A 24,278-nucleotide genomic window follows, 5' to 3' on the forward strand; every position below is an offset into this window, starting at 1 on the left:
CTGAGATGAAAAGCGCAGCCTGCTGCTGCGGGGCGGGGCGGGCGGGGGCCGGCACGGGAGGGTCGGGAAGCTGCTGGCAAAGGCCGGACGCAGGGACAACCAGAGTGGAAGACGAAGTTGAGCGCCGTGCTCGGCCAGCCCCCTCCAGGGCTCCAGGGACCTCGCACCCGCCCCTTGGAAGGGCAGCCTGAGACGCACACCCCGCGAGGCGACACTACCAAAACCAGAAGTCGTGACTTTATTAAAACCAGGAGAACTGCGTGTGTGGCGCCTCTGGGCCAAGAAGGAGCAGCCTGTCCACTCCCTGTGGCCCGTCCGCGGCCCTGATCCTCCTCACAGGCCATCCAGCCCGGAGTCTGCGTCCCAGTGGCAGGAACCTCGGTCTCAGGCCGGCCAGCGGGTGAGAGGGAATCTGTGTGGCCAGCCAGAGGGAAAGAGGCGCCTTGGGGGCAGAAGCGGCTCCTCCGGTGAGCCTGCCGAGAGCAGGGCCCTGAGAGCAGGGCCCTGGGCGTCGTGGCGGGAGCAGCGCTCTGGGGAAGCGGCAGGAAGCACCAGATGTGGACGCGCCAGTGGCCCACCAAGCCCGCCGCCATGCAGAGGGACGGGGAAGGTGGGGCCAGGAAGACCCCGCTGCCCAGGGCTCGTGGCAGCCATGTGAGCTGGGCGCAGGGCGTGAGGGGCCCTCGAGGACCTCACGAGGCCGTGAGCACCATGGGGCGGGGCGGCCGGGAGGGTGTAATCCACGGGCATCTCACGTCTGTCCTTGTCCTATGGGCTTGGCGGGCGAGTCCTGCTCCCTCTCCCCTAGGCCAAGGCACCAGGCTGGGCCTCAGGGCCAGGCTGGGCCAGGTCCTGGCCTGTGGGTTCGGGGGCGCTGCCGGCCGGGCTCCTGGGCTCCTGCGAGGGGACTGTGGCCCCTGTCTCCTCGGACGTGGCAGGTTCCGGGGGCTGCTCGGCGGCAGGTGGGGAAGACTTGGCCGGTTCTTCTCCAGTAGGCTGCGGGGACGGGGACAGGGGCACGTCCGAGTCCTTGGGAGGCTGCGGGCTGTCAGCAAGGGCTAGGGCCCAGGGAGGCTGAGGTAGGTCTTTCTACAAAAGAAGGGACACCAGTGAGGGGGCAGCAGGACACCCAACACCCACAGCCCCCAAGGGGGCAGAACAAGCCACTATCCCCAAAGGGCATGGACTCAGGCTTGGGGCAAGCAGGAAGGCGTCCCAGGGAGAGAGGCAGCCCCCGGCCACGCTGCTGAAGAGGGAAGTCCGAGGTCTCCTGAGGCCGGGAGCCGACATGGCCACATGGCCGGGAAGAAAGCTCAGACTCCAAAACCCCTCAGCACTCAGGGGCCTGGCCTGCCCCTCCTTCCTCTGGTCCCTGGCTTCTCCTGAACTTTCTAGAACTGACCCCTCACTCTTGTGGTTAAGGCAACACCCACCAGAAAAGAGACCCTGGCCTCAGTGGGCCCCACCTCGGTGCCTGCGAGCTCCAGCATGGCACAGGGCCTCTGCCCGCCCCACGCTCTCCCACGGGAGGGCCTGGCTTCGCCCCAGGTGACCAGCACCGCTGAGAACGGGGCATTTCCCATGGAGGGCGCTTCATTCACGGGACCATTTATCCAGATGCCAGAGGGTCTGGCAGGCCCATTCCTGCCGCGGCTGCTCCCAGCGTCCGGGGCAGCGCACGCGGAGGGCGTGCCATCGTCCCTGTTAGGTTCACATTCCATGTCATGCAGGAAGGGCCCACTCCTTCCCTCCTGGGTTTTAAAAAAGCAAAAGCCACACGCCCCTGAGCCCCTTCCTGCGTCGGCGCATTTCACTGCCAGACACCCCAGCATGGGGACACGGTTCCCACACGTGAAGGTCAGGGCCACCCTCCTCCCGACGCAAGGCGCTGCATTTGCAATGGCAGGCGCAGGGGGCCTCATGTCCACGCAGGGCGTCACTGCGCTTGGGGAACAGCCTTAGGTGAGCAAACTCACACCGGACGGGCCGCGTGCACCCTCGGGGCACCCCGCACGGGAGCCGCACGCATTCAGCACCCAAAGCAAAACCTTCCAGGCATGGGGGACCCGACCATGGAACGCGCCAGGCGCAGGGCTTAAATACTAGCAGGTCTTACTCAACTTTAACCCTAGTTAGGGCTTATTCGTTATTTCTTGCAGACAGTCATAGCAAACTGGTATTCACCGAAAAGCCGCTGCCCGTCCAGAACGCGCCCAGCTCCCGGCGCCACAGCGCCACGGCGAAGCTGGTCACCAGTGTGCAGGGCACCAGGTAGAGCAGGGCGGGCTGGCCGCGCTGCATGAGGGCCAGGGCCATGAACGTCACCAGGAGGCCAATGCCGTAGGCTGGAGGGAGAGAAGGGTGTCACCTCGGCCAGCTGGGGCCACAGCCCTGAGCTGAGCGGGAGGAACCAACAGGGGAGGACAGAGGGGACGCGGGCTGGGAAAAGCGGGCAGTGGGGTCACACACATCCCCAGGCACATGGATCCTTCCAGCACTTCTGGGGACACATGCCTACTGCACCGCTGCCTCAGTAGGTGAGAGGGGTTGGGGGTCACAGAGGTGATGAAAGGGCAGCAGACAGGGCATGGTGTGCAGAAGGGGACAGGGAGGAGGAGGCTCTGGGGCAGCAGCCACAGTGGCAGGAAGAGTCCGGATCTCAGAAGAGGCCAGAGAAGGAGCCAGGAGCTGGGCCAAGGAGCTAGGTTTATGCACCTTTAGTCAGAAAAACGTTACTACAGAAACGCAGCTACGTAGCTAGAAAACCCAACCTTCAGCCACAGAAAAAGATGTCCTTGTTCTTGGTCACAGTAAAGGAAAGACCCAGGGAAGCATTTAGGGGAACAGGGACAGTGTCTGCAAGTTGCTCTCACAGGCCAGAAAGATGCTGCGACTTTCGTGTGCGCACAAGTCCACACACGTGCGCGTGGCCGGCGTCCCAGGACCCCTCGGGCACGGAACTCCACAGATGCCCAAGTCCCTGACACAAGTGGCCCAGGGTTTGCATGTGACCTGCGCACGTCCCGCCCTGTGCTGGGTCACCGCTGGGTTTCCTGCAAGAGCTAACGCGACGCCAGTGCTGTGTGAGCAGCTGCCACAGTGCCCGTTCAGAGTGATGACGAGAAAACAGATCTGTCTGCGCTCACTACGGGGACATTCAGACCCGTGTTTTTCTGCGTATTTTGATCCATGTTTGGTTGACGTGTGGATGCAGAGGGCAGAATGTATATAAGTCCCTGTGAAGTCAGTGAGACTCTAATATGTGAAATGTGAAGAAATGTTAACAGTCAATAAATCTGAGACCGGGACATACATACCTTCTTTGTACTAACCTTGCAAATGGCAATTTGAAATTATTTCAAAATAAAAAGCGACAAGAAAATAGATTTTCTACAACACTTTCTCCAGGGAAAAAGAGCCATCTCTAGTCACTATGCTTTACCTCATGGCTTTTTCTAATAATCCCATTTCTGATTAATTTAATTATATAAGGAACACTGCTATATTTTATTATTTTATTTCATTTATTTATTTACTTTATTGAGACAAGGTCTCTCTCTGTCACCAAGGCTGGAGTGCAGTGGCATCATCACAGCTCACTGCAGCCTCCAACTCCTGGCCTCAAGCAATCCTCCTGCCTCAGCCTCCCGAGTAGCTGGGACTATAGATACTCATCATAAAGCTCAACTAATTTAAAAAGAAATTTTTTTTTTTTGAAACACAGTCTCACTCTGTTGCCCAGGCTAGAGTGAGTGCCGTGGCGTCAGCCTAGCTCACAGCAACCTCAAACTCCTGGGTTCAAGCAATCCTCCTGCCTCAGCCTCCCGAGTAGCTAGGACTACAGGCATGCGCCACCATGCCCGGCTAATTTTTTCTATATATATTAGTTGGCCAATTAATTGCTTTCTATTTATAGTAGAGACAGAGTCTCACTCTTGCTCAGGCTGGTTTCGAACTCCTGACCTCGAGCCATCCGCCCGCCTCAGCCTCCCAGAGTGCTAGGATTACAGGTGTGAGCCACCTCGCCCAGCCAATTTTAAAAATTTTTTACAGAAACAGGGTCTCGCTATGTTTCCCAGGCTGGTCTCAAACTCTTGGCCTTGAGTGATCTTGCCACCTCGGCCTCCAAAAGTACCGGGATCAGAGGTGTGAGTCACCGCACCACCCTATTTATCAATTTTAAACTATCCGTACCTTCACAGAGAAAAGAATGTGTCTCCTATAAAGATCTAAATGCTTGCGATGAAAAGACTCATAGGAACTATTATGACAAGTTGTGGTTCAGCAGAGAGGAAAATCTCTGCAGTTGCATTTTTAAGGATAAAGACTGTAAAACCTCGAGGAAGGACCGCGGTCTGTGCGACAGGCAGAGAAGACCGGGGGACATGGTGCCACTGCAGTGCCGGGGAACGGGCGCAGACTGAGGGTGGAGGCGCAGCGGAAGGAGGGGTCCAGCATGTGCTCCGCGGCCTGGCTCTCCTGCAGCATACGTGTGCACCGCGCAGGAGAAAGCATGTGTGTGCAAGAGCCCCTGGGCGGAGCAAACCGCTTTGGAAATGTTACAGACAACCTGGCCCCCACAGAAACAGCTCTTCTGTGTCAATGGTTTGGTTAACAAAATAAGCGGAAGCCGAGGCAAAGAAGTGGAGACAAGAAAAAACATCAGGAAAAAACCAGAAGAGAACAGAAGCCGTGGAAAGTGAGCAAAAGGGTGGTGATGCCGGCACAAGGCCGCGCCACTGGGAAGTCCAGCTTCTGGAGCAGCTAGGGCTAGGGGCAGGGGCGGGGGCAGGGCTAGGCTGAGGGTTAGGGTTAGAGGTAGGAGGGAGGCTGAGTACGGGGTGTGGGGGTTGCAGCTCCCAGCCCTTGTCATGGCCTGGGCCCCAAGGCCATGTGTGGGTTACATACCGATAGTGCAGGCCACGAAGTACACCCGGGAGGACTGCACCTGGATATCGAACCTGTGACAGTAAGCCACAAGCAGCCCTGGGGAGAGGAGGGCAGAGACTTACCCAGTTGCCAAAGGGCATCCGGTCTGCCCCAGAACCTTGGGGCAGGCATTTCTCTGGGAAGAACTAGGCTGCCTCTGAACGCCTGCTGGGCACACGGCCATCACTGTCATTTCACAGGAGGCCACACCACTAGCTTTGGTAGAACTGGGATAGTTCTACCACCGGATACTCTGTAGGTGAACTGAGACAGTGAGCGAGCATGAACCCCACAGGGACCCTGGGGGACAGGCAAGGACACACTCAGCCTTCTGCAGCAGGCAGTCCCCAACAAGGCAACACAGCTGTGACTAGGATTGCCAATGAGCTCCCTAGGCCACCCGGATCCTGAGGAACCCACCAGGGAGGGACCCCCTACCGAGGCACCAGCCCTGATGCCCACCCCTGCCAAATTGGAGTCCTGGGCTCACCTCTGCCCAGGCTGGTCACTCCCAAGGCTGACCTGGGTGGCCCAGGGGCCGGGCTTGGGCTCAGTAGGCCCTGCCCCACAGGAAGGCTAGCTCAGTGCCTGCTGGGGCCTGTCTGGAGCATGGACCCCCGTGCCCCACCAGCCTCGATACCTGGCACCAAAATGTCTCCGAAGCCCAGCAGGGAGAAGGGCCGGTCACACAGGGCCAGAGGTGAGGAGTTCAGTCTGGGCACCTTCAGGACCATGGGCAGCTGCAGAGAAGGAAGGAGACGCCTCCTCCAAGACCTGCCACGCCAGGGAACTCCCCAACCCACATGGCAGGAGGACATACCTTCTCGTGGGTGGCTGAGTCCGAGGGCCCGGTGGCCACCTCAACCATGATGCTGTTCCCGCTCTGCACAAGACAGGTGTCAAGGTGGGGTGGGGCTCCGGGTCATCGCAGAGCCCCCGCCCTGGCGGTGACACAGCGGTGCCTTCTGGGTGGGGCAGGGAAGGGGGAGGGGGCAGGGCAGGGCCACAGGGCACCTACCTTGGTCAGGAAGGGCGTGATGAACACGAAGAAGATGTCGTAGAGGAAGAGCACCAGAAGCAGCAGCGTGCAGGCCTGGGGAAGCCACAGCCTGAGAGGGGCAGCGCCCGCCCAGAACACGCCCCTGCTGGGGACACACCCCCACCCAGGACACACCCCAATGCACCACCTGGGACATGCCCCAAAGGCCCAGCCCAGGACATGCCCCTGCCATCCCCTCATTTTCCTGAGTCTTTTACAGGAAAGTCTGAGCCAAGCAAGTTCAGTCCCCATGGTAATAAGAGGGAAAGTGGTTTGGAAGCAACTTCAGGTCAAGGTTCAAGGACAACCGAAGTGAAGGGGGGCGTCCCCATCTGGTGAGCACCCCTAACGTCTGTTTCTATTCCCTAAAACTCAAAGGAAGCCCTTTCCCGGACAGCAGGGCTGAGCGGCCCCTGGAGGCCAAGCTGCTTCCTGTCACTCAGTCCAGTGAGAAATTAACCCAGGTGCCATCGCTGGACCCACGCCCTGCAGCCCGGACCCCACTGCTCACCTTGAACGTGGGAAGCCGGATGGTTTTCAGCGTGTAGAGGCAGAAGGCGATGCCCAGGGCGTCCTGCAGAATCCAGGCCCACCTAGAAGGCAACGCCATGTCACTGCCGGGGCAGGGGCTCCTCGATGACCAAAGACTCTGCACCCCGGCCTCATCCTCCACCAACCAGCCACACCCTCAGGGTCCCTCGCTCCTCGGCCACCTCAGCCACCAACTGTCCAAGCCACCATCCCACCTGCCCAGAGCAGGACACCGAGGAAGGCAGGGAGGAGCCCCTTGTCACACAGGGACAGAGCCGGGCTGCTGACGCCCCACACCGAGGGGCAGACACACAGGGCTGGGGACAGCAGGTCTTCACAGATCACAGAGCGCAGGCAGGGCGGGCATCAGGTGCGTGTGCTGGGGGGACTGGGCTCTGTCCCAGCTACTCGTTAGAGTGAAACCTACACCCACCGTCACACGGAATCTCTGGGTCGGCCACTGGGTGCCCAGGGGACAAAACACAAAAATGCTTCCTTAAGAGGCCACGCACGGCCCCCACCATCACGCTCTCTCCTCGCCTCCTTCCCACCAGCCCGGCCCCCTGGATTCGGGGCCTGCCTGCCACTCGCTGGGCAAGTCACGTCTGGGGTTGCTCAGAGCCTCCAAGCATCAGATGCTTCATTTGAAAGTGAGATAAAAATATCTCCTGGGCAGCGCAGCTGTCGAGAACAAAGAGGCTTCCGAAGCCGGTTTCGGAGGGCCACGCTGCACGCGCCCAGACGCGGCGGGAAACCTTGGCCTGTTCTAATTCCACACAATACAGAGAGTTTCCTGGCTCCGATTTAACTGAAAAAGTTCGTTTTCTCTTTGTGTACAAAGGACTCAAAATATTTTCACGTTTTCCTTCTGCCAGTCAAATCTGTTGTGGCTCCGATCAGCGCTGAAGCCAAGAGCATTTGGCTGCCTCGGGAAAGGCTCAGAGGAAGCCCAGATGGTGTCACCAACAGCGGGGGAGCTGGGCAGGGACAGGTGGCTCTGTCCTCGGCCACGGCGCCAGGCGTGCTGCCTCACCGGGGAGGCCAGCCGGAGGCACCCACAAGCCGGTGACACGTGGCGAGTTAGTGCTGGGGATGGCGCCCGCCCCTCCTCCTGCCACTGCTTGGAGGCCATGGCAGGCAGGACAGGAGGATCAGGTGTCGGTGGAGCCTGGGCCCTGGGGCCTGCAGCGAGGACAGTGCTCTGGGCAATGTCCCCCAGCCCTGCCCAGGCGTGTGGAGGGCCGGGCACCGGGCCAGGGGAGTCGAGGCCTCTCCCACCCAGATCCAATCAGGTCGCATGGCACCCAGACAAGCCCAGTGAAACTGGACGCGGCAGCAGGCAGGGCCTTTCATCCTGCTCCAGGCTGCCCTGAGTGGCCTCCAGGGAGGGGGAGCGGGGGCCTTCCAGAGCATCTGAGGACAGGCATGGGAGGGGGTGGTGGCCCGCAGCCCAGTAGGGGCCGGGGAGGGGATGGCACTCACTGGTCCTCGTTGCGGAAGATGCCCCACACCATGCTGACGGCCATACAGAAGAGCACCAGGAGCAGCATGCGGGCCTGAGGGCGCTTGTGGAAGTAGGGCAGGCTATTGTTGGGCACCCTGGCGGGGACAGGGAGGTCAGAGAGCCGACCCCCACCACCACCAAGAAGCCCACCACCCCCACCCCGCTGCCGCTCTGCTGAGGCCCCCAGAGCTGCCCCATGACCCAGTCCTGCCCTCCCCTCCTTGGACTCATCGCCCCCGGGTCACGACAGAGCCTGGCACGGGGCAGGCACGGGGATCTTGGGCTGCTTGCAGAGCCCCCATCCTCCCAGGTCTCCCCCAGAGGCCCTGCCTGCTCTGTTCTACCCGCTGTTCCGGGACAAGCCCAGCTCCCCAGATACTAACCCAGCCCTAACCAGAGACCCTCCGGCAGCCCCCCATGTACCCCGCAAGAGCCAGACCAAGCTCCAGGGCTGCAGACAGCTGGGGGGCCCTGCGAAGGGCTGACCCAGAGACCCCCTCGGAGCCCACAGAGGCCCGAGTCAGCCCAGGACACCCCATGCCCCTCATCCTCTTCCACACTTGGCCCCTGTGGGGGTAGGTGGGGTCTGTTCATAGCTTCGCCAGACAGCGTGTCAGGAGGGGAGGGGACCTGAGACAGGAGCCAGAAGCTGCTGGAACCAGGAGAGGCCCAGTGCAGGAGGGTGGGGTGGGGACAGGCTCACCTGCACTTGCAGAACGGCAGCCTCCGCACAAAGGGCGCCAGGCAGCTGTACAGGCCCGTGGCGGACGCCAGGCAGAAGATCCCGATGACGACGTAGACTGTGGGGATGTGGCCATCAGGCGGGAGTCCCCCAGCCGCCACCCCCCACCCCCCGCCGGAGGCCGGCCGCACCGAGGTGGTCGTAGAAGTAGTAGAGCAGCACCAGCATGGAGCAGCACATGACCACGAACACGCAGGTCATGACCGGCGTCACGTCCACCACCTCGTCCTCCTGCTTCTCCAGCCCGTCGTCCCGCTTGTGCTTCATGTACCTTCTTGGGAGACATAAAGGGATCACAGGGCACCTGGACAGACACAACTCCAAATGTGCCCAGGGTGGAGGAAGAGACCACACTGCTGAGGACCAACGTCCAGGGGACGGATCCCCAGGCAGCCATGTGGCCAGGCCAGAGGCTGGTGTGACCCACGTGTCCTGCAGAAGTGACCCCAGATACAGGTGGCTCGTCAGGACGAGGGGGCTGGCAGGAGCCACTGCCCCACTGCCACGCGCCACACTGGCCACATCGCTCAACTCCCCGTGTCCCTGGCATCTACCTCAACGAGGGCATCCAAAGCCAGGTCCTGCTCCAAGGACCTCGCAAGGACTAAGATGGCAGCTCAAAGTCCTCTGGGGAAGGGCTGCAGGGAGGGGAGCCCCGACCCACCCAAGGGCCGAAGCTTCAGTGACTGTTTCCGACAGGAAGAGAGAGGAACGTTCTGCTCCCCAGCCCTACCCCACCCACACTGAGGGCGACCCAGCCCTTTTGCCAGCATCAGAGCCGCCACCTGTCACGCATGCAGGCAGAGCATGTGGACTCACTTCTTCACGTCCCGGCTCCCGGCCCAGTGGCCCCCGATGGCGACAGTGCCCACGGCCATGATGAAGATGACCACCATGTTGTAGTCCATCACCGGCTCGTTCGGGGCGTACAGCGCCACCCGCACCGCACGGCCGAAACGCTGCCTCGGAGAATATGCCAGGGCTGAGTGTGGCGGCTGGGGACCCCACCCTGCAGGGGCCATGCCCTCACCTCCCGCTCCTGACTGTACTGACTTGGGCAAGGACCCCCGGCAGCCATCCCGAGCCCCCTGCCCACCCTGCCCTGGAGCCCCCGGCCTGAGCGGGCGGCCGAGCCTACCCTGAAGATGTCCAGCATGTCTTTGTAGCTGAGCAGGGCCACGGGAATGCCAATCTCGTCATACTGCGTCTTGTTGCCACCCGGGGGGACCTGGACCAAGGACAGAGGGACCGTCACCCCGAGAGCAATGGGGGAGGCCAAACTGTTCACAGCAGTGAATGGGCTCCCAGCCCGTCCCAGCTGCCTCCTCTCCAGGGACCCTCGCTTGGAGCTCAGGTGCAGGCAGGGTGAGCCCACACGTCCCACCATGGCACCCGACAGCCTCCAGCAGGACTGCGCGGCAGTGAGATCCGAGGGCACTGAGACCCGTCCCCACTTAATCCAAGGCCGTCAGGCTTAAAAAAGGCCACCAGCCCCTCCCCCAGGCATGTGGCTCACTGGCTGCACAGACACGTCCTGTGAGGCTTGCCCCACAGAGGACCTGTGGGTCCCAGAGGTGGCCCAGCCTCACTACCACCCAGTGCCCATAAGCCAGTCTGAGTCCGGCGCCACTAGGGGCTTACACTGCTCTGTCCAGGCCCGTGCTGCTGTAAGCCCCACCCCACGCCAGGCCCCTGGGAAGGAGCCAGGCCAGCGCAGCCACAGGCAGGACTGCAAGGGAATCCCCAAGCCTGCCCCTTCCCACCCCAAAACTGCACTGGCCCAGCCCTGGCTGCTGCTGCCCTGACAGGGTCCAGCTGCAGCCACAGCCCTGCTGTGCAGAAAGGAAACTGAGACTGGGCTTTGGGCCACTTGGCAGAGACCACAGCCGTGAGCCCGTGAGCCCACTGCCAGGCCTGGGCTGGGCCAGTCCACAGGCTGGAACGCCGGGATGCCGGGGGAGAAGCCGGCTTGGGGGCCATGCCACCCACTCCTCAGAGTCACCCCATGCCCACGTTGAGGCTGCTGGAGGGTGGGGTCTCCAGCCGCCCCCAGGACTGTTCTAGACAGGCTCCTGCAAGACCAGTGTGCAGGTCCATGGCCCCAGCTGCGACACCAGCCGTGAACACTGGCCCTGCCACCAGCACCCCCGACTCCCCCAGCACCCCCACCACTGGCTCGTGGGCTCCTCCACACAGAGGGCCTACCACAGTGAGAAGCCCCTGGGCCCTGGCAAGGCGGGTGGGGACCAAGGCGCGCTGGCCCAGTCCCCCGGTTGCGGGGGGTACCGTACCAGCTTCTCCTTGCTGACAACCAGCAGCCCGCGCGCCCCGCTGCCCTGCGCCAGCCTCACTTTCTCGTAGAAGGTGCAGTTGCCACGAGCCACCATGGGGATCTGGTTGATGAAGCCGTGGGCGGGGAGGTCGGCGGGAGAGCAGAGCATGGAGGCTGTCCAGTTGCGCAGCTGCAGGAGAGACTGGGGGGGACACCACTGCTAGAAGAGTTGGAAGGCTTCCTAGAACCACGCTATCAGGGACAACTGCCCAGACCACTCGCCAGCCACCCACAATTCCCTGACACCCGGACTTGAGCTCCCCACGTGGTCTCAGCCCACGAGTGACAACAGACAGTGGGGCCGGGCAGGGCTGCCTTGAGCTGTCTGCCACCAGCAGCCCCAGCGGCTGGACAGCACTGGGCTCATCTGGAGAGGGCTCGGGCAAGATCTGCAGGGCCACTGGGGGCGCTAGTGGCCCAAGGCACAGTATCGCTGAGAAGGACTTGGCTCTCCCTGTCTGCCAAGCAGTCCTTAAGCAGGAAGCTCCAGCAGCCCAGGGAGAAGTCCCCACATGTCTGCCCACGCGGAGGCTGAGACACCCCAGGTCCAGCAGACCCCGTGGGACAGAGCTGAGCTACAGCCTGCGTCTGCCATCCCAAGCCTGGGGCCCCACGCTTTGGGCCTACAACCTGCTGCACCCCAGAACCTGGCCGGAAAGCCAGTCGCTGCCCATCCCGCTGCCAGCCGGGGAGCAGGGCCAGCGCCTCTCGAGCCCCAGGGTTGGGGAGGCACAGCTGGGCTTGGCACATGTCTGTCCCCCTGCTGGCTCCTCTGTCAGTGCCCACGTAACACGTACTGATGGGAGGCCCGTGTCCAGCCACAAGGTCTTAACCAGACTAGAGCTTCCTCCAAACATCTATGCTTGGTTCAGGGTCCCCAACTGTGGTGGTGTCACCATTCATCCAGCAAGACCAAGGAGGTCCCCACCTTGTGCTGAGGAGGAGTCCCCAAGTGGAGAAAGCAAGGCTCCTGCCCAGGAGAAGTGAGCACATGCACACACACACAAGGCACCTATGTGTAAACACACATGCTCTCACACACAGCACACATAACAAGCACACACGTATACATGCATGCACACTCTTAAAGGCACACACGCACACAAAAGACACCTTTGCATATATACACTCACAGCACACATGAACGAGCACAAACACGTACACATGCATGCACACAGGCACACACAGGTGCTCACATACACACATCCACTCAGATGTAAGTGAGCACATAGGCACACAAACACACACCCACATACACGTAGACATACACACGTGCACACAGGCGCTCACACCAGCTCACATGCACACACGGTGCGAAGGGCAGAGAGAAAGTGGGGAGGCGGCGGCGTGGAGGACACCCCTCTCGGGACCACCGGAGGGCAGGGGAGGCACAGGCAGAGGGAGCTGCGGCCTCTCAGGTGAGATGTCGATAGATCGACGGCATCAACCAGCCGCCTGCAGACGCTCCCCTGCCAGAGCTTACCCGGGGCCTCTGGCTTGAGGAGTGACAGCCATACCACCAAGGGATGTGGGCTCGTCCCCAGCGCCCCGCCTGCCCTCAGTGATTCCTCACAGGACTCCTTGGTCTTTCCCCGTGCGCTACAAGGACCCTGGCACAGAGCAGCACGTGCCTGAGCTCAGACGTCCCTCTGGACAGCTTTCGTTTACAACCAAGAAAACTGAGGCTGGGACTCATCTCAGGATGCCCCAGACCCCAGCAGTCCTGGCAGCAAGTGGCTGCCCCTTGCGTCTGACCAGACGGCACCATTTCCTAACTCAGGTCTCCCTGGCAGCTCCCAGCAAAACGGGTCCCCAGAGAGCCCCAAAGAGAGCCCGGAGCCCGGTGGGCACTCACCGCCTTGCCGAGGTCGTGAGGCAGGTGGGCCCACTGTGGGTTGTAGAGGATGCAGTAGTCTTTGCCTTTGGGGCCCCCAACCTCAGAGATCACGTGCACCATGCCGTACTTGTAGGCCACCTGCAGTGACAAGGCGGAGGTCAGAGGAGCTAGGGAGGAGACACAAGGGACTGGATGGCCCACGAGAAACAGGGCCCAGGTGGCCACGCCCACAAGGTGGTTTGGGATGTTTCCCTCCCTTCTATGGGACAGGCAAGGTATGACCGCACATGGTCACGTGGCAAGAACACAGAAGAGCGTGCCTTCCCCAGGGAGACCCGGGCTTGTGACCACAGGGGTATCAGGTCACTTCTCTGTGGCTCCTAAGTTTCCACATCAATAAACTGGGATTGCACCACCGCAGCCCGGGAAGAACCCTCAGAGGGAGGAACAAAGTAAGCCAGCAGATCCATCCCCAGGCCCTGGGCAGTCACCTGTAGCCAGGGGACAATGGCCTCTACCACAGGGCAAGGCCAGAGGCCTGGATGAGCTTCCAGCAGGTATGTTTGGAGATGGTCTTTGACCCACAGCCTGCGTGAAAACTGGCTGTTGATGTCCCAGGGGCCACTGGGGCCCCAGTCACATGACTAGTCCATTAGGACACTGGCCAGGGGGATCCCCAGGTCAGCACCCCTCCACTCCCCCCAAAAGCACAGCAGTTAGCAGACAGCCGAAGGGGCCACAGGGCACCCAGGTCTTAAGTGGCTGGCCGGGAGCTGCACCTCCTCGAGGCAGGCTGAGGTCATGCTGATACCAGCAGAACAGACAGCTGTCCCCACTCCTGCTCCCCACAAGACCCCAGCAGGCAGAGTCCAGCTCCCAGGTGGGACAGGGCAGGCAGGGCTGGCCCGCCCACCACATGGACCTGCCTCTTGGCTTACGTTTTGAAGGAGGGGGGAGAAGCCACCATCTCAGGAATGCCTGTCACCAGGGGGACTCACAGGGTGGGGGCCCAGGTCTTGGTGGCTCTACCATACCACGCACCCCAGGCCCGCAGAGGGAGAGCCCCTCAGGAGAGCCCAGCCCAGTCCCCGACACCCATCTGCACACTCTGGCCTCCTATGGCCCCCTCGGAATCTCCTTGCCCCTCCCCAGGCTGTGAACTTCCTGGGGCAGAGAGAGAACCATGTCCCCTGGCGTCCCTGGGGATCTGCCACAGAAGCAGTCAAGGGGCTGGGCGAGGTGGCTCACGCCTGTAATCCTAGCACTCTGGGAGGCTGAGGCGGGCGGATTGCTCAAGGTCAGGAGTTCAAAACCAGCCTGAGCGAGACCCCGTCTCTACTATAAAAAAATAGAAAGAGGCCGGGCGCTGTGGCTCACGCCTGTAATCCTAGCTCTTGGGAAGCCGAGGCGGGCGGATTGCTCAAGGTCAGGAGTTCAAAACCAGCCTGAGCAAGAGCGAGACCCCGTCTCTACTATAAATAAAAAGAAATTAATTGGCCAACTGATATATATATAAAAAATTAGCTGGGCATGGTGGCGCATGCCTGTAGTCCCAGCTACTCGGGAGGCTGAGGCAGGAGGATCACTCGAGCCCAGGAGTTTGAGGTTGCTGTGAGCTAGGCTGACGCCATGGCACTCACTCTAGCCTGGGCAACAAAGCAAGACTCTGTCTCAAAAAAAAAAAAAAAAGAAGCAGTCAAGGAAACAAACCAGCTGCCACCCTGACAATGAGCACCATGCAGATGGACGCTGACCTGCACCTAGTGGTGAGGCCAGCATTTTGGAGTCCACACCAAGACAGCCCAGCCCCCACCATGGCTGTGGCTTTGCCAAGTCAGGGGCTGGGGAGGGGAGCTCTGACGTGGCTCAGGGCCTGGTGAGAGCCCACAGCACCCAGTCCCCACAGCCTGGGGCTAAGACCCCACACCCACCACTTGGCACCACAAGCCCCCAGGCGCTAGTCCACCCAACCAGCAGCCAAGGCTGGTGAGTCCCCAGCCCTGTGCTCCCATCACTGAGCACCAGCTCTGGGGCTCTGCTGGCTGTCTCATCTTGAGTGAGGACCAGGCCCCCGGCCCCGCAGTCTAATGAGACCACAACTGTGCCCTCCTGCCCGGGAGCTGGGGAAAGCAGGTTCACACAGGGCTCCGAGCAGGAGCCAGGTGAGTGGAGCCCGAGCCACCAGAGCTCTCGGGAGGCAAGGGCAGAAGAGTGGTCTGAGGTAGACCAGGGTCTCAGAGTACACGGCTGAAGCAGTTTCCTTCCCCCACCTGCCCTTACCCCAGCCCACCTCCCAACCAAAGGCAGAGCTCAGAGCCCCTTCTCCAAGGCTCTCCCCACCAGACAGCCCACCCCTGAGGGCACCCCTCAGTCTGGCCCTGGTGCCAGGCCCAGAGCGTGCCCCTTTCAACATGGCCAACCAGCGTTCAGAGCCCCCTGGCGCCTGCTCCAGGAGGGAGTTTATGGGCCGAGGCAAGGGCCGGGAATCTACAGTCCAGAGACCAAACCCGGCCCACCTTCTCCGTTTGTAAATAAAGTTTTATTAGTACATTCCTGGGCAGAGGGTCTCCAGCCCTGAAGCAACAACAGAAGAGTTGAGTAACTGTGACAGAGACCACGTGGCCTGCAAAGCGCAAGACATTTACTGCCTGGTCCTTTCTGGAAAACACTTGCCAACCCCTGTTCCACGGGATCAGGGTTTTTGGTGAAGTGTCTTTTGTATAAAGTGGGAATTGACACAACTGCTTCTCTGTAAAAAGGGCCTTCAAAAACACAAAAGCACATTCACAGATCTTCCTTCCCACAATTTGCAAAACTGGTTTTCCCTCAAAAATACACCTGCCCATGCCTTTACCCGAGGCCAGAGAACCTCGCTCTGCATACAATTTCCTCACCTGCTGAGTCAAAGGAACCCGGACAGGTTCTTCCAAAAGACAGGGTTCTAAGAGGGCTCTGAGTTCTAGCAGGGCCTGCTGGCACCTGGAGGAGCACTGAGGACAGGCCAGAGCGCAGGTAGCCACCTCGGAACCGTCCACGGTTACAGACCAGATGCTTCTCGGTTACAAAGCAGATTTAGAAACATCCAGGGAGACTACGACACTTCAGAACTACCACAAACTGTGTCGGATATCTCTGGAGTTTTAAAACAAACAAGGGAGTCCAGGCTGGGAAGCAGTCTTCTTTCTAAGAAGGTGACAGATTAGGTGCCCAGGAAGCTTGGGAAGAGGTGAGGCTGGGGAAGGGGCAGTGACCTTAGCTCTGATCTGCCAAGTGACAGGGGCCTGTACCAATGGTAGTAATTGGAGGAGGGGGGTGTCCCTAGGGAGGTAAGACCCCTTGCCAGTGGCCACAAAAGAGTAGCAAGTGAATTTAGGATTGTTGCCAAGCAGCCTCCTGCCCAAAGAGCCGATCCTACACTTGGGGGCAGGGACTCAAATTTCCACCTCCATGAACCACACCCCCAGGGGACGCAGCATCTCAGAGTGTGTTTACTGCTGCTGTTCCAGGAAGGGCAGGCGCACCCGCTCTCCGTAATCCCTCAGACACATCCTGGGTTCCCTTCGCCTAGGATAAAGTCCAAGCTCCCCGGTGCCGGGAACCATCCACCACCCGCTTAGACTTGCCCGGCCCACCCCAGCCTCCAGCCTTGGAGGCCACAGGCTCTGCCATGTCCTTTATCCTCAGCCTGGAGCCACTCCCGATGGCCTATGCCTCTGCCCTCATGCTCTGAGGGGGAAACCCCAGCCTCCCTTCAAGGCCCGCCTGAGGGGCCTCCTTTGCCATGACAGCTTTCTTGGGGGTAAACTCCCCCTTCAAGCATCATTCCACCCTACACGCCAGCCGCAGCCACCCCACACAGATGGCCAGGTCTCACACCTCCCAGCCCCGGCTCCGGCTGCTCCCTTTGTCTCCAACACCCTCCTCTCCTGCCTGTCCTGCCAAACTTCTTCCCACCCTTCAGAAAACCCCTCGGTCCCACTGCTTCTGAAAATCATTTCCAGGCAAACTGAGCCCCCTCCACAGTGTTCTCATACATCTTCTTCCATCTCTTGGTTTCCTCTCCTTCAAAATGTCTGGAGAGCTCAAAGTCCCTGTCCTCAGACTGCTCACAGATGGTGAGTCAACAGAGAGGTTCACACACCAATGAGGGCAGTGCAGGGGGCCTGTCAGAGGGGCTGGTGAGGGAGAGGGACAGCCCGGCACAGGGCATTCCAGGGTAACAGAAAAGCCCATAGAGTGAAGAGCCTGCAATGAACTATATATGTCTCAGGCGGGCAGCTTCCCGGCGGGCAGCTTCCCAAGCAGCCACTTCACAACCGGATGGCTCTCACCTGACAAGCTCTACATGCCTTGAAAGGGGTCAGCCCTGCTGTGTTGAGAACGGACTAGGGATGTCGGTGACAAAAGCAGCCACAGACAGAGGGGCTGGAGAGCCCTTGTAGGAGTCAGAACTCTAAGGAGGAGTCAAGTGCCACATTAGTAGGGCTGCTAGGGGCACAATTCCCTGAGCCAAGGAACCCAGGAAAGAGGGAGGATTGGAAATAAAAGATGCACTTATGCCTGCATATCTCATAGTTATCTCACGGACTGTCCCCCACTAGAACCCGACAACCTTGATGTTAAAGGACACACAGTTGACACAGCGCACACTGGTCCTCGACCTCCACACCCTGCGCATCACCTCCTGAATCCACTCCACACTCTTCTGCGGATGGACAACTGACGCTCAAAGCAAGGAGCTCCCTCGCCCAAGGTCACGGAGTAAAAGACGGGGCGGGTATCCGACTGTGTTCCCGGGCTGGGCTCTCGGCTGCTCGCTGCGGGGGACGCGCGGGATGTCTCCGGGGCTCTTACCGCAACCCCCAGGACGGAGGCTCGCCAGCCAGCTCCGTGCCATTCCCTCTAAGGGGAAAGGGAGGTTCGGAGGGGAGTGGGCAGCCACCCACCCAAAGCCACAGAGCCCGAGAGGGGCGTCCCCGGCGGCAGCTGGAGATCCCGAAACCGACAACCAGAACCCAGGGAGGGAAGGGGCCACAAACTTCAGACTTGGTCCGGGAGGAGTGGCGCTGCAGCGGGGGAGGGCTTCCGAGACGAGGAAGGGACAAGAGCCCGGGACCGGAGCGCAAGGTCACTGCCGGGCCCCAGTCGCGAGAGGACCGCGGATCCCCGATGCTGGCCCCCCTGAGCCGGGCCGGGCGGGGTCCTGCACGGGGTCAGGGGGCCGAGGACCCGGGGAGACTCAGCCTGCGGGCCAGCGCGGCCGGTGCGGCGCTCACCTGGGCCGCGAGAAGCAGAAAGGCCACCGAGAGCCGCGCCAGCGCCACCGCCGCCAGCGCCGCCATGTCCGCCGGTCCCCGCCGCAGCCGTCGGCAGATGTTTCCCAGCAACGCCCCGGGGCACCGCGCCCGGCGCATGCGCTGCGCGTGCGCGTTGGTAACGGTCAAAGGACGCGGGGGTGGCGCCTGCGCAGAGTGGCGCGGCGCGGCAAGATGGCGGTGAGCGCGCGGCGGTGGGGCCGGTAACCTGGCGGCTTGGGCCCGGGCCGCTGCTCCCCGCCTCACGCGCTCTGCTTTCCCCGCAGGACAAAGAGAAGAAAAAGAAGGAGAGCATCTTGGACCTGTCCAAGTACATCGACAAGACGATTCGCGTGAAGTTCCAGGGAGGCCGCGAAGGTGAGCTCCCTGCCGCCAGCGCTTTCTCTTAACAACTTGGAATAAATAACTGCGGCAGTAGAGACTACGGACACGGATGCCGAGGCGCTACTTTAAGTCGGGCTACCTCGTGCAGTCTTCCTTATAACACCGGAGATGGGAACTGGTAGCCCATTTTGCGGGTGGGAAAACTGAGGCATGGAGCGGGGAACAAACATAACCCACAGTCACAGTGGAGCAGCTGGGTTTGGGATTCACGGCTTTGCGTCCCATGAGTTCTTGTCTCTCCAGCTTTTCTACCTGGGAGCAACCCAAGCTCCTCAGTGATCTCCCTGCTTATGTTCCTTTTCCCGGTAAGCCAAGGTCTCTACCCCTCTGCATTGTGGATATTTGGGGCTGGATCGTTCTCTGGGGTGGGGCCGTCCTGGGCACTGCAGGGTGCTGAGCAGCGTCCCTGACTTTCACCCACCCCATGCCAGGAGTGCCCCCAAGTTGTGACAACCCAAACTGTCGCTGGGGGCAGAAGTGCACCTGTTGGAAACCACAGCCCTATGAACCTGTTAGGAATCTCCTTGCTCCCTGCTGAAACCTTCCAGGGCTCCCCATTTTTCCAGGGTAAAGTCCAAACCTCCTAAACCTCTGAGTAGGGCATCAAGCTCTTGACTGCCACAGGCTACATAGGCACATGGTTCCCTTTGCCTGCCATGCTCTTGCCAGGTGACCTCCCAGAGTCACTTTTCTGTTCCGTTCCAGATACTTGCTCTGAGAAGCCTTCCTCACCCCTCCATCTCAGGTCGGGCTCCTCTTTGTCTTACTCTCCTTGTAGCACTTGTCACAGTTTGCAATTTCATAAACATGATGCCTAACTCTGCATCTGACTCTTCCATAGACTCTAGTGAGGAGAGTGTGAGCTTTCAGAGAGCAAGAACCAGGTTGGTGCTGCTTATTCACGTGGGCAGTGTGGTCTGAGAGTAATCACAGCAGCTGGACAGCCTGACCCTGGGGTTCTAGTTCTGGACAGCTCCAGTTAGAACCCTAGCTTTTCTGCTCTTGACTTTGGGCAAGTAGCTACTCCCTCTGAGCCTCTGTTTCCTCATTTGTCAAATGAGGTTGGTCCTCTACCTGCTTCACCAGGTGGTGGCGAGAGTTAAAGGGTTAAAGGCATGTAATGCAACTGAAGCAGTGCCTAGCACATAGTAAGCCCTTGATCAACATCTCACTTACTCAGCAGCCCCTTTGATCTTCGATTTCTTTTTCTCAAAAGATGGGGATCCAAAGCCCATCCTCCCTGAGATTCAGACAGTTGGGTGGCATCAAGAGTTGTTGATGGTCCAGGTACCTGGCATGAGAATTTGAATCTGAACAAATGTTCAATCTATGCCATGCCGGCTCCAGGACAGATGAATGAGATGCTACCCTTGCCTTTCAAGGTGCCTTCGTTTGTTTTCTACCCTGTGTAGCAAATTACCTCCAGTTTAGTGGCTCAAACAACACAGATCTCGCAGAACGTGTGGGTCAAGGTACCTCAAATTCAAGATCTCATGACGTCGTAATAGAGGGGTGTCTGTAGGGCCCATCATGTCACGCTCAGTGTCTTCCACGGCTCCTGGCTGTTGGCAGAACTCAGTTCCTTGCAGGTGTAGGACTGGGGTCCCCATTTTCTGGCTGGTGTTGGCTGGGATGCTCCCAGCTCCTGAGGGCTGCTTGCCCCCAGACACTCCACAGCAGGGCGGTTTGCTCCTGCAGTGGTGTAGGTTGAGCAAACGTGTCAGATTCAAATTATTCAAGCCAGAGGGAGAATCTCTTCTCTCAGAAAGTGTTCTATCCTTTAAGAGCCCACCTGGTTAGGTCAGGCTCACCCGAGATTGTCCCTCCCTTTAGATTAGCTCAAAGCCAGGCTGGCACAGGCACCTTAACTCCAGCTACAAAGCTCCTTCATCTTTGTCACGTAACCTAAGCATGGGGGTGACATCACATCCAAGTCACAGGTCCCTTCCCGCACTCAGGGAAGAGGAGTATATGCCCAGCTCACCAGGGTGGAGGAACATTGCCTGCCTGCCTGGGGCTCACCTCCCCTCAGGGAGGGCAGACTCATGTCACTGCACATGTGGCTGGTGTCCAGCACCTAAATGCATTGTTGCACCCAACTCTTCCCACCATCCCATGAGACCATGACCTTCATTTTGCAAGGGAGGGACCCGAGCACAGAGAAAGGAAGCCACAGGGCCAGGGGCTCAAACGCAGGCAGCTGGATGGAAATCCGCAGGGCCAGGCAGGCTTTCTCTGGAAAGGGCCAGACGGTGAACATTTTCAGCTTTGCAACCCAGATGGTTTCTGTGACAACTGCTCAGCTCTGCCGTTGCAGCGGGAAAGCTGCCCCAAACAATACCTAACCGGGTGAGCGTGGCCGTGCGCCAATAAAACTTTATTTACAAAATCTGACAGTGGAGCGGATTTGACTTGAGGGACATCGTTTACAGACCCCGCCACACACACCACAGCCCGGGGCTGCCCTCGGTGTGGGCGGTACAGCCACAGATGGGCTCCTGCTCCCTGCCTTTTGGGAGACAGGCAGATGGAGTAATGACCCAGGGTACCATTTCTGTGGGGTGAGCCAGGAGGGGGACTGAAGGAGGAGTTGGGACGGCTGGGGGCAGATGGTGGCAGGAAGAGGCGTCAGTGAGCACAGAGGCGGGAACCGCCCCCCTCAGGGAGCTATGGCTGAGATGAACCTGCACAGGAGGCGCAGGGGGTCCAGGCAGAGACTGCGTGCGGTCCTGCTGGGCCACCCGGCTCACCCTTTCCCAGGACCGGTCACCAGATACTGCAGAACAAGAAGATGACAGGGATCAGGCACCGTGTTGTGCAACCAGCCCGTCTATCTAATTCTGGAACATTCCATCAGCCCAAAAGGAAATCCTATCCCATCAGCAGTCACTTGCCGTCCACCCCCAGCCCCTGGCAACCAGGATTCCACGTCTCATCTCTGTGGATCTGCGTGTTCTGGACATTTCATACAAACGGAGTCTCACACTGTGTGCCCTGCGTCTGGCATCTCTCACTGAGCACAATGTCCTCAAGGTCCCTCCACGCTGTGGCCTGCGGCAGAGCCGGTCCCCTACCTTCTGCGGTGCTGCTCGCGATCTGAGAATGGTTTTTACAGTTTTTAAACAGTTGAGGAACAATCACAAGAAGCCTAGCTTATGACGTGAAAATTACGTGAAATTCACATTCAGCACCCATAAATAAAGTTTCCCAGCAGCCACCAGGCCTGTGCATTTGCATGTTGTCAGCTGCTTCCACGCCAGGCAGAGCTGAGCGGTTGTGACCTGCCCCTTGCGGCCCGCAGTCTTAACGGATCTGCCATCGGTGCTGAGCAGAAGTGTTTGCGGACGTGCTGTGGCGGGGACGGCCTACATACAGGCAGCTGTCCTCAGGGCCCTCTATCTCCCTTCCCCTCCCTTCCTCCACCCTGGTGAGTTGGGCATATACTCCTCTCCCCTGAGTGCGGGAAGGGACCTGTGACTTGTGATGTCACCCCCATGCTTAGGTTACGTGACAAAGATGAAGGAGCTTTGTAGCTGGAGCTAAGGTGCCTGCGGCAGCCTAGCTTTGAGCTAATCTAAAGGGAGGGGCAATCCTGGGTGAGCCTGACCTAACCAGGTGGGCCCTTCCTTGACGTGGGCCCCCAGTGCATCATGCTGGGGCGGGCGCCTGTCCCCAGGGCAAATCTCACGCCTTCCTGTTTCTCTTCCCCACTGTGGTTTCTCCAAGCCAGTGGAATCCTGAAAGGGTTCGACCCGCTCCTCAACCTCGTGCTTGACGGGACCATCGAGTACATGCGAGGTGAGCTGGGCCTTTTTTTAAATGTCTTTCTCAAACCCACAACACCCCAAGTTGAGAGCAGGGATTAGACAGCTGACGGGCGAGTTTGGTCTCTGCCATCAACAGAGCTGGAAAGACCATCGTCGCCTCAGGGGCCTGAGAGAGGGGGAGTATTTTGCTGGTCATTGCCTGGTTCCCAGACACTGGTAGCTGCTCAGCACGCGCCTGCGTGGTTCGGAGAGCACGCGTCGGCAGTGAGATGCGAATGTGCTTTGAGCTCCCCTGTGTTCGCACAGGGTCCCGTTCCCCCTCCCTGGGGAGCCCTCCCACATGTCCCCTGCTCTCTCCTCCCCGTGAGGCCCCCAAGTCCCTGCTGGCCAGGCGGCCCCCAGCAGCCAGCAAGCCCCTGGCTTAGCCCAAAGGAGGCATGTGAGGGTATCGGCCCTCGGGCCCAACAGCAGGACCAGACAAGATTCACTCTTGTGCAGAGACAAATAGCTCAACGCGCCACCAGGTGCCTCGGGAGTGGGGGCCGCACTTCCGCCCTTTCTGCAGAGCCTGTGTGATCTGTGGTTTCGGCCCCGAACAGCCCGGTCACACAGGCGCTCAAACCATCCTCTCTCGGGTGAGGGAAGGGTGGGTCCAGTGGGGTTGTCACCCAGGAGACCCGATAGTGGCAGGGTCGGATCTCACGCTGGATCTCTGATTTCCAAAGCTGGGCCTGGGTTCTCCCCTCACCCAACGCCACAGGACAGTAGGAATGAAGAGTTTTGATTTCCTGCAACCTGGAGCGTCCGGTCACTTCCCTGGGTGTCCTCTCGCCTCACCCAGCAACCAGGGGCCCAGGCTGCTCTGTCCCAGCTGCCCGGCCGATGGCTGGTCCCAGGCCCTGGGGTCCCAGTTAGCACAGAGAACAGGGTGACCGCCTCCTGTCCCGGCGTTTGCGGAGCAGCTGCAGCTGCTGTTTCTGGAGCCCCGTTGGGCCCCACGGTCTGTGGCCTGTCCTGAGAGAAGGGCCGCTTGTCGGACTCAGGGATTCGGGGAGGCCGGGGTCCCGCCAGGCGGAGCTCATCCCTGCTGAAATCCTGGGTCAAAGTCCTGGCGCTCGGCCAGCACCTGCGGGGTGCGGGTGGGGACGTCTTAGGGCCCTTCAGCCGGGGCCTCTGGGGCCTCCTCAGCCTCTGTCTGCCCCCACAGACCCCGACGACCAGTACAAGCTGACGGAGGACACGCGGCAGCTGGGCCTGGTGGTGTGCAGGGGCACGTCCGTGGTGCTCATCTGCCCGCAGGACGGCATGGAGGCCATCCCCAACCCCTTCATCCAGCAGCAGGACGCCTAGCCAGCGGCGGTGACAGCCGCCTCCCCACACCACCCACCGCCGCTGGAACGGAAGGTCTTTCCTCTTCGAATAGGTTGAACTTTTGTTTTCTTAATAAAATTGCAAACCTCAAGTGCGCAGCCCCAGCGTCTTGCTGCTTCCGCCTCGACCTTCCAGGGAAACCCGAGGCCCTGAGATCGGCTTTCGGCCCCCGGAGTTTGTTGAGTGCCAGCCCAGGTCCCAGCGGGGCACAGACAGCAGTTCTGAGGTGACCAAGGCGGCCCCAACCTGGGAGATGGGGACAGGCGAGCTGGGAGCCTCACTCCTCTGAGGGGCTCCGAGGAGCCCCCTGCCTGGCCCCTGGAGGCTGGACCCAGCAGCCCACACCTGCCAACGCATGTCCCCTCGGCGCCTACCACCCGCAACCGCCACCTGAAGCCCAAGTTCCTGCCACGTAAAGCGTGTCCTGGCCTGGCAGACAGACCAGCCCTGGTGCTGGCCTCTGAGCCTGGCTCCCGTGGTCCTGTCAGGCTCGGCCGCCTCCCGCGTCACACAGCCCTCTCCCCTCA

The 24,278-nt window shown here is 60.2% G+C and overlaps 2 protein-coding genes across 5 annotated transcripts; one reads left to right on the plus strand and one right to left on the minus strand.

Moving 5' to 3' along the window:
- Positions 1–215: 215 nt before the first annotated feature.
- SPPL2B (signal peptide peptidase like 2B) lies at positions 216–18,335 on the minus strand. 3 transcript variants are annotated; one of them, XM_012769394.3, is made up of 15 exons: positions 18,191–18,335; positions 12,933–13,052; positions 11,037–11,219; positions 9,884–9,973; positions 9,565–9,704; positions 8,877–9,016; positions 8,707–8,803; positions 7,982–8,098; positions 6,480–6,561; positions 5,948–6,022; positions 5,750–5,812; positions 5,570–5,669; positions 4,909–4,986; positions 2,185–2,345; positions 216–1,089 (listed from the first exon to the last, which is right to left on the minus strand). In XM_012769394.3, exons 1-15 carry the CDS (start codon positions 18,326–18,328, stop codon positions 805–807), a joined length of 1,869 nt encoding a protein of 622 aa, XP_012624848.2. In that variant the 5' UTR covers positions 18,329–18,335; the 3' UTR covers positions 216–804. The 3 variants fall into 3 exon arrangements, with proteins under 3 accessions (XP_012624848.2, XP_012624847.2, XP_012624850.2); XM_012769393.3 differs by having other exon boundaries at positions 8,877–9,019; positions 18,191–18,334; XM_012769396.3 differs by having other exon boundaries at positions 967–1,089; positions 2,122–2,345; positions 8,877–9,019.
- Positions 18,336–18,344: 9 nt separating this feature from the next.
- On the plus strand, positions 18,345–23,842 carry LSM7 (LSM7 homolog, U6 small nuclear RNA and mRNA degradation associated). 2 transcript variants are annotated; one of them, XM_012769399.3, is made up of 4 exons: positions 18,345–18,409; positions 18,496–18,586; positions 22,340–22,411; positions 23,588–23,842. In XM_012769399.3, exons 1-4 carry the CDS (start codon positions 18,404–18,406, stop codon positions 23,728–23,730), a joined length of 312 nt encoding a protein of 103 aa, XP_012624853.1. In that variant the 5' UTR covers positions 18,345–18,403; the 3' UTR covers positions 23,731–23,842. The 2 variants fall into 2 exon arrangements, with proteins under 2 accessions (XP_012624853.1, XP_075854461.1); XM_075998346.1 differs by lacking the exons at positions 18,345–18,409; positions 18,496–18,586 and adding an exon at positions 18,601–18,918.
- The last annotated feature ends 436 nt before the right edge of the window (positions 23,843–24,278 follow it).

The sequence above is a fragment of the Microcebus murinus genome, chromosome 27 (genome assembly GCF_040939455.1).
Source record: "Microcebus murinus isolate Inina chromosome 27, M.murinus_Inina_mat1.0, whole genome shotgun sequence".
NCBI lineage: Eukaryota > Metazoa > Chordata > Mammalia > Primates > Cheirogaleidae > Microcebus > Microcebus murinus.

Excerpts from the sequence above, each read along its gene's own strand:
- SPPL2B (XM_012769393.3), bottom strand. The coding sequence starts at position 18,328 with ATGCGCCGGGCGCGGTGCCCCGGGGCGTTGCTGGGAAACATCTGCCGA. Across the intron at positions 9,974-11,036 it reads TTGTCAGCAAGGAGAAGCTG|GTCCCCCCGGGTGGCAACAA; the intron begins GTACGGTACCCC and ends TCCTTGGTCCAG. Across the intron at positions 5,813-5,947 it reads TCACGCCCTTCCTGACCAAG|AGCGGGAACAGCATCATGGT; the intron begins GTAGGTGCCCTG and ends TGTCTTGTGCAG.
- LSM7 (XM_012769399.3), top strand. Across the intron at positions 18,587-22,339 it reads GTTCCAGGGAGGCCGCGAAG|CCAGTGGAATCCTGAAAGGG; the intron begins GTGAGCTCCCTG and ends GGTTTCTCCAAG. Across the intron at positions 22,412-23,587 it reads GACCATCGAGTACATGCGAG|ACCCCGACGACCAGTACAAG; the intron begins GTGAGCTGGGCC and ends CTGCCCCCACAG.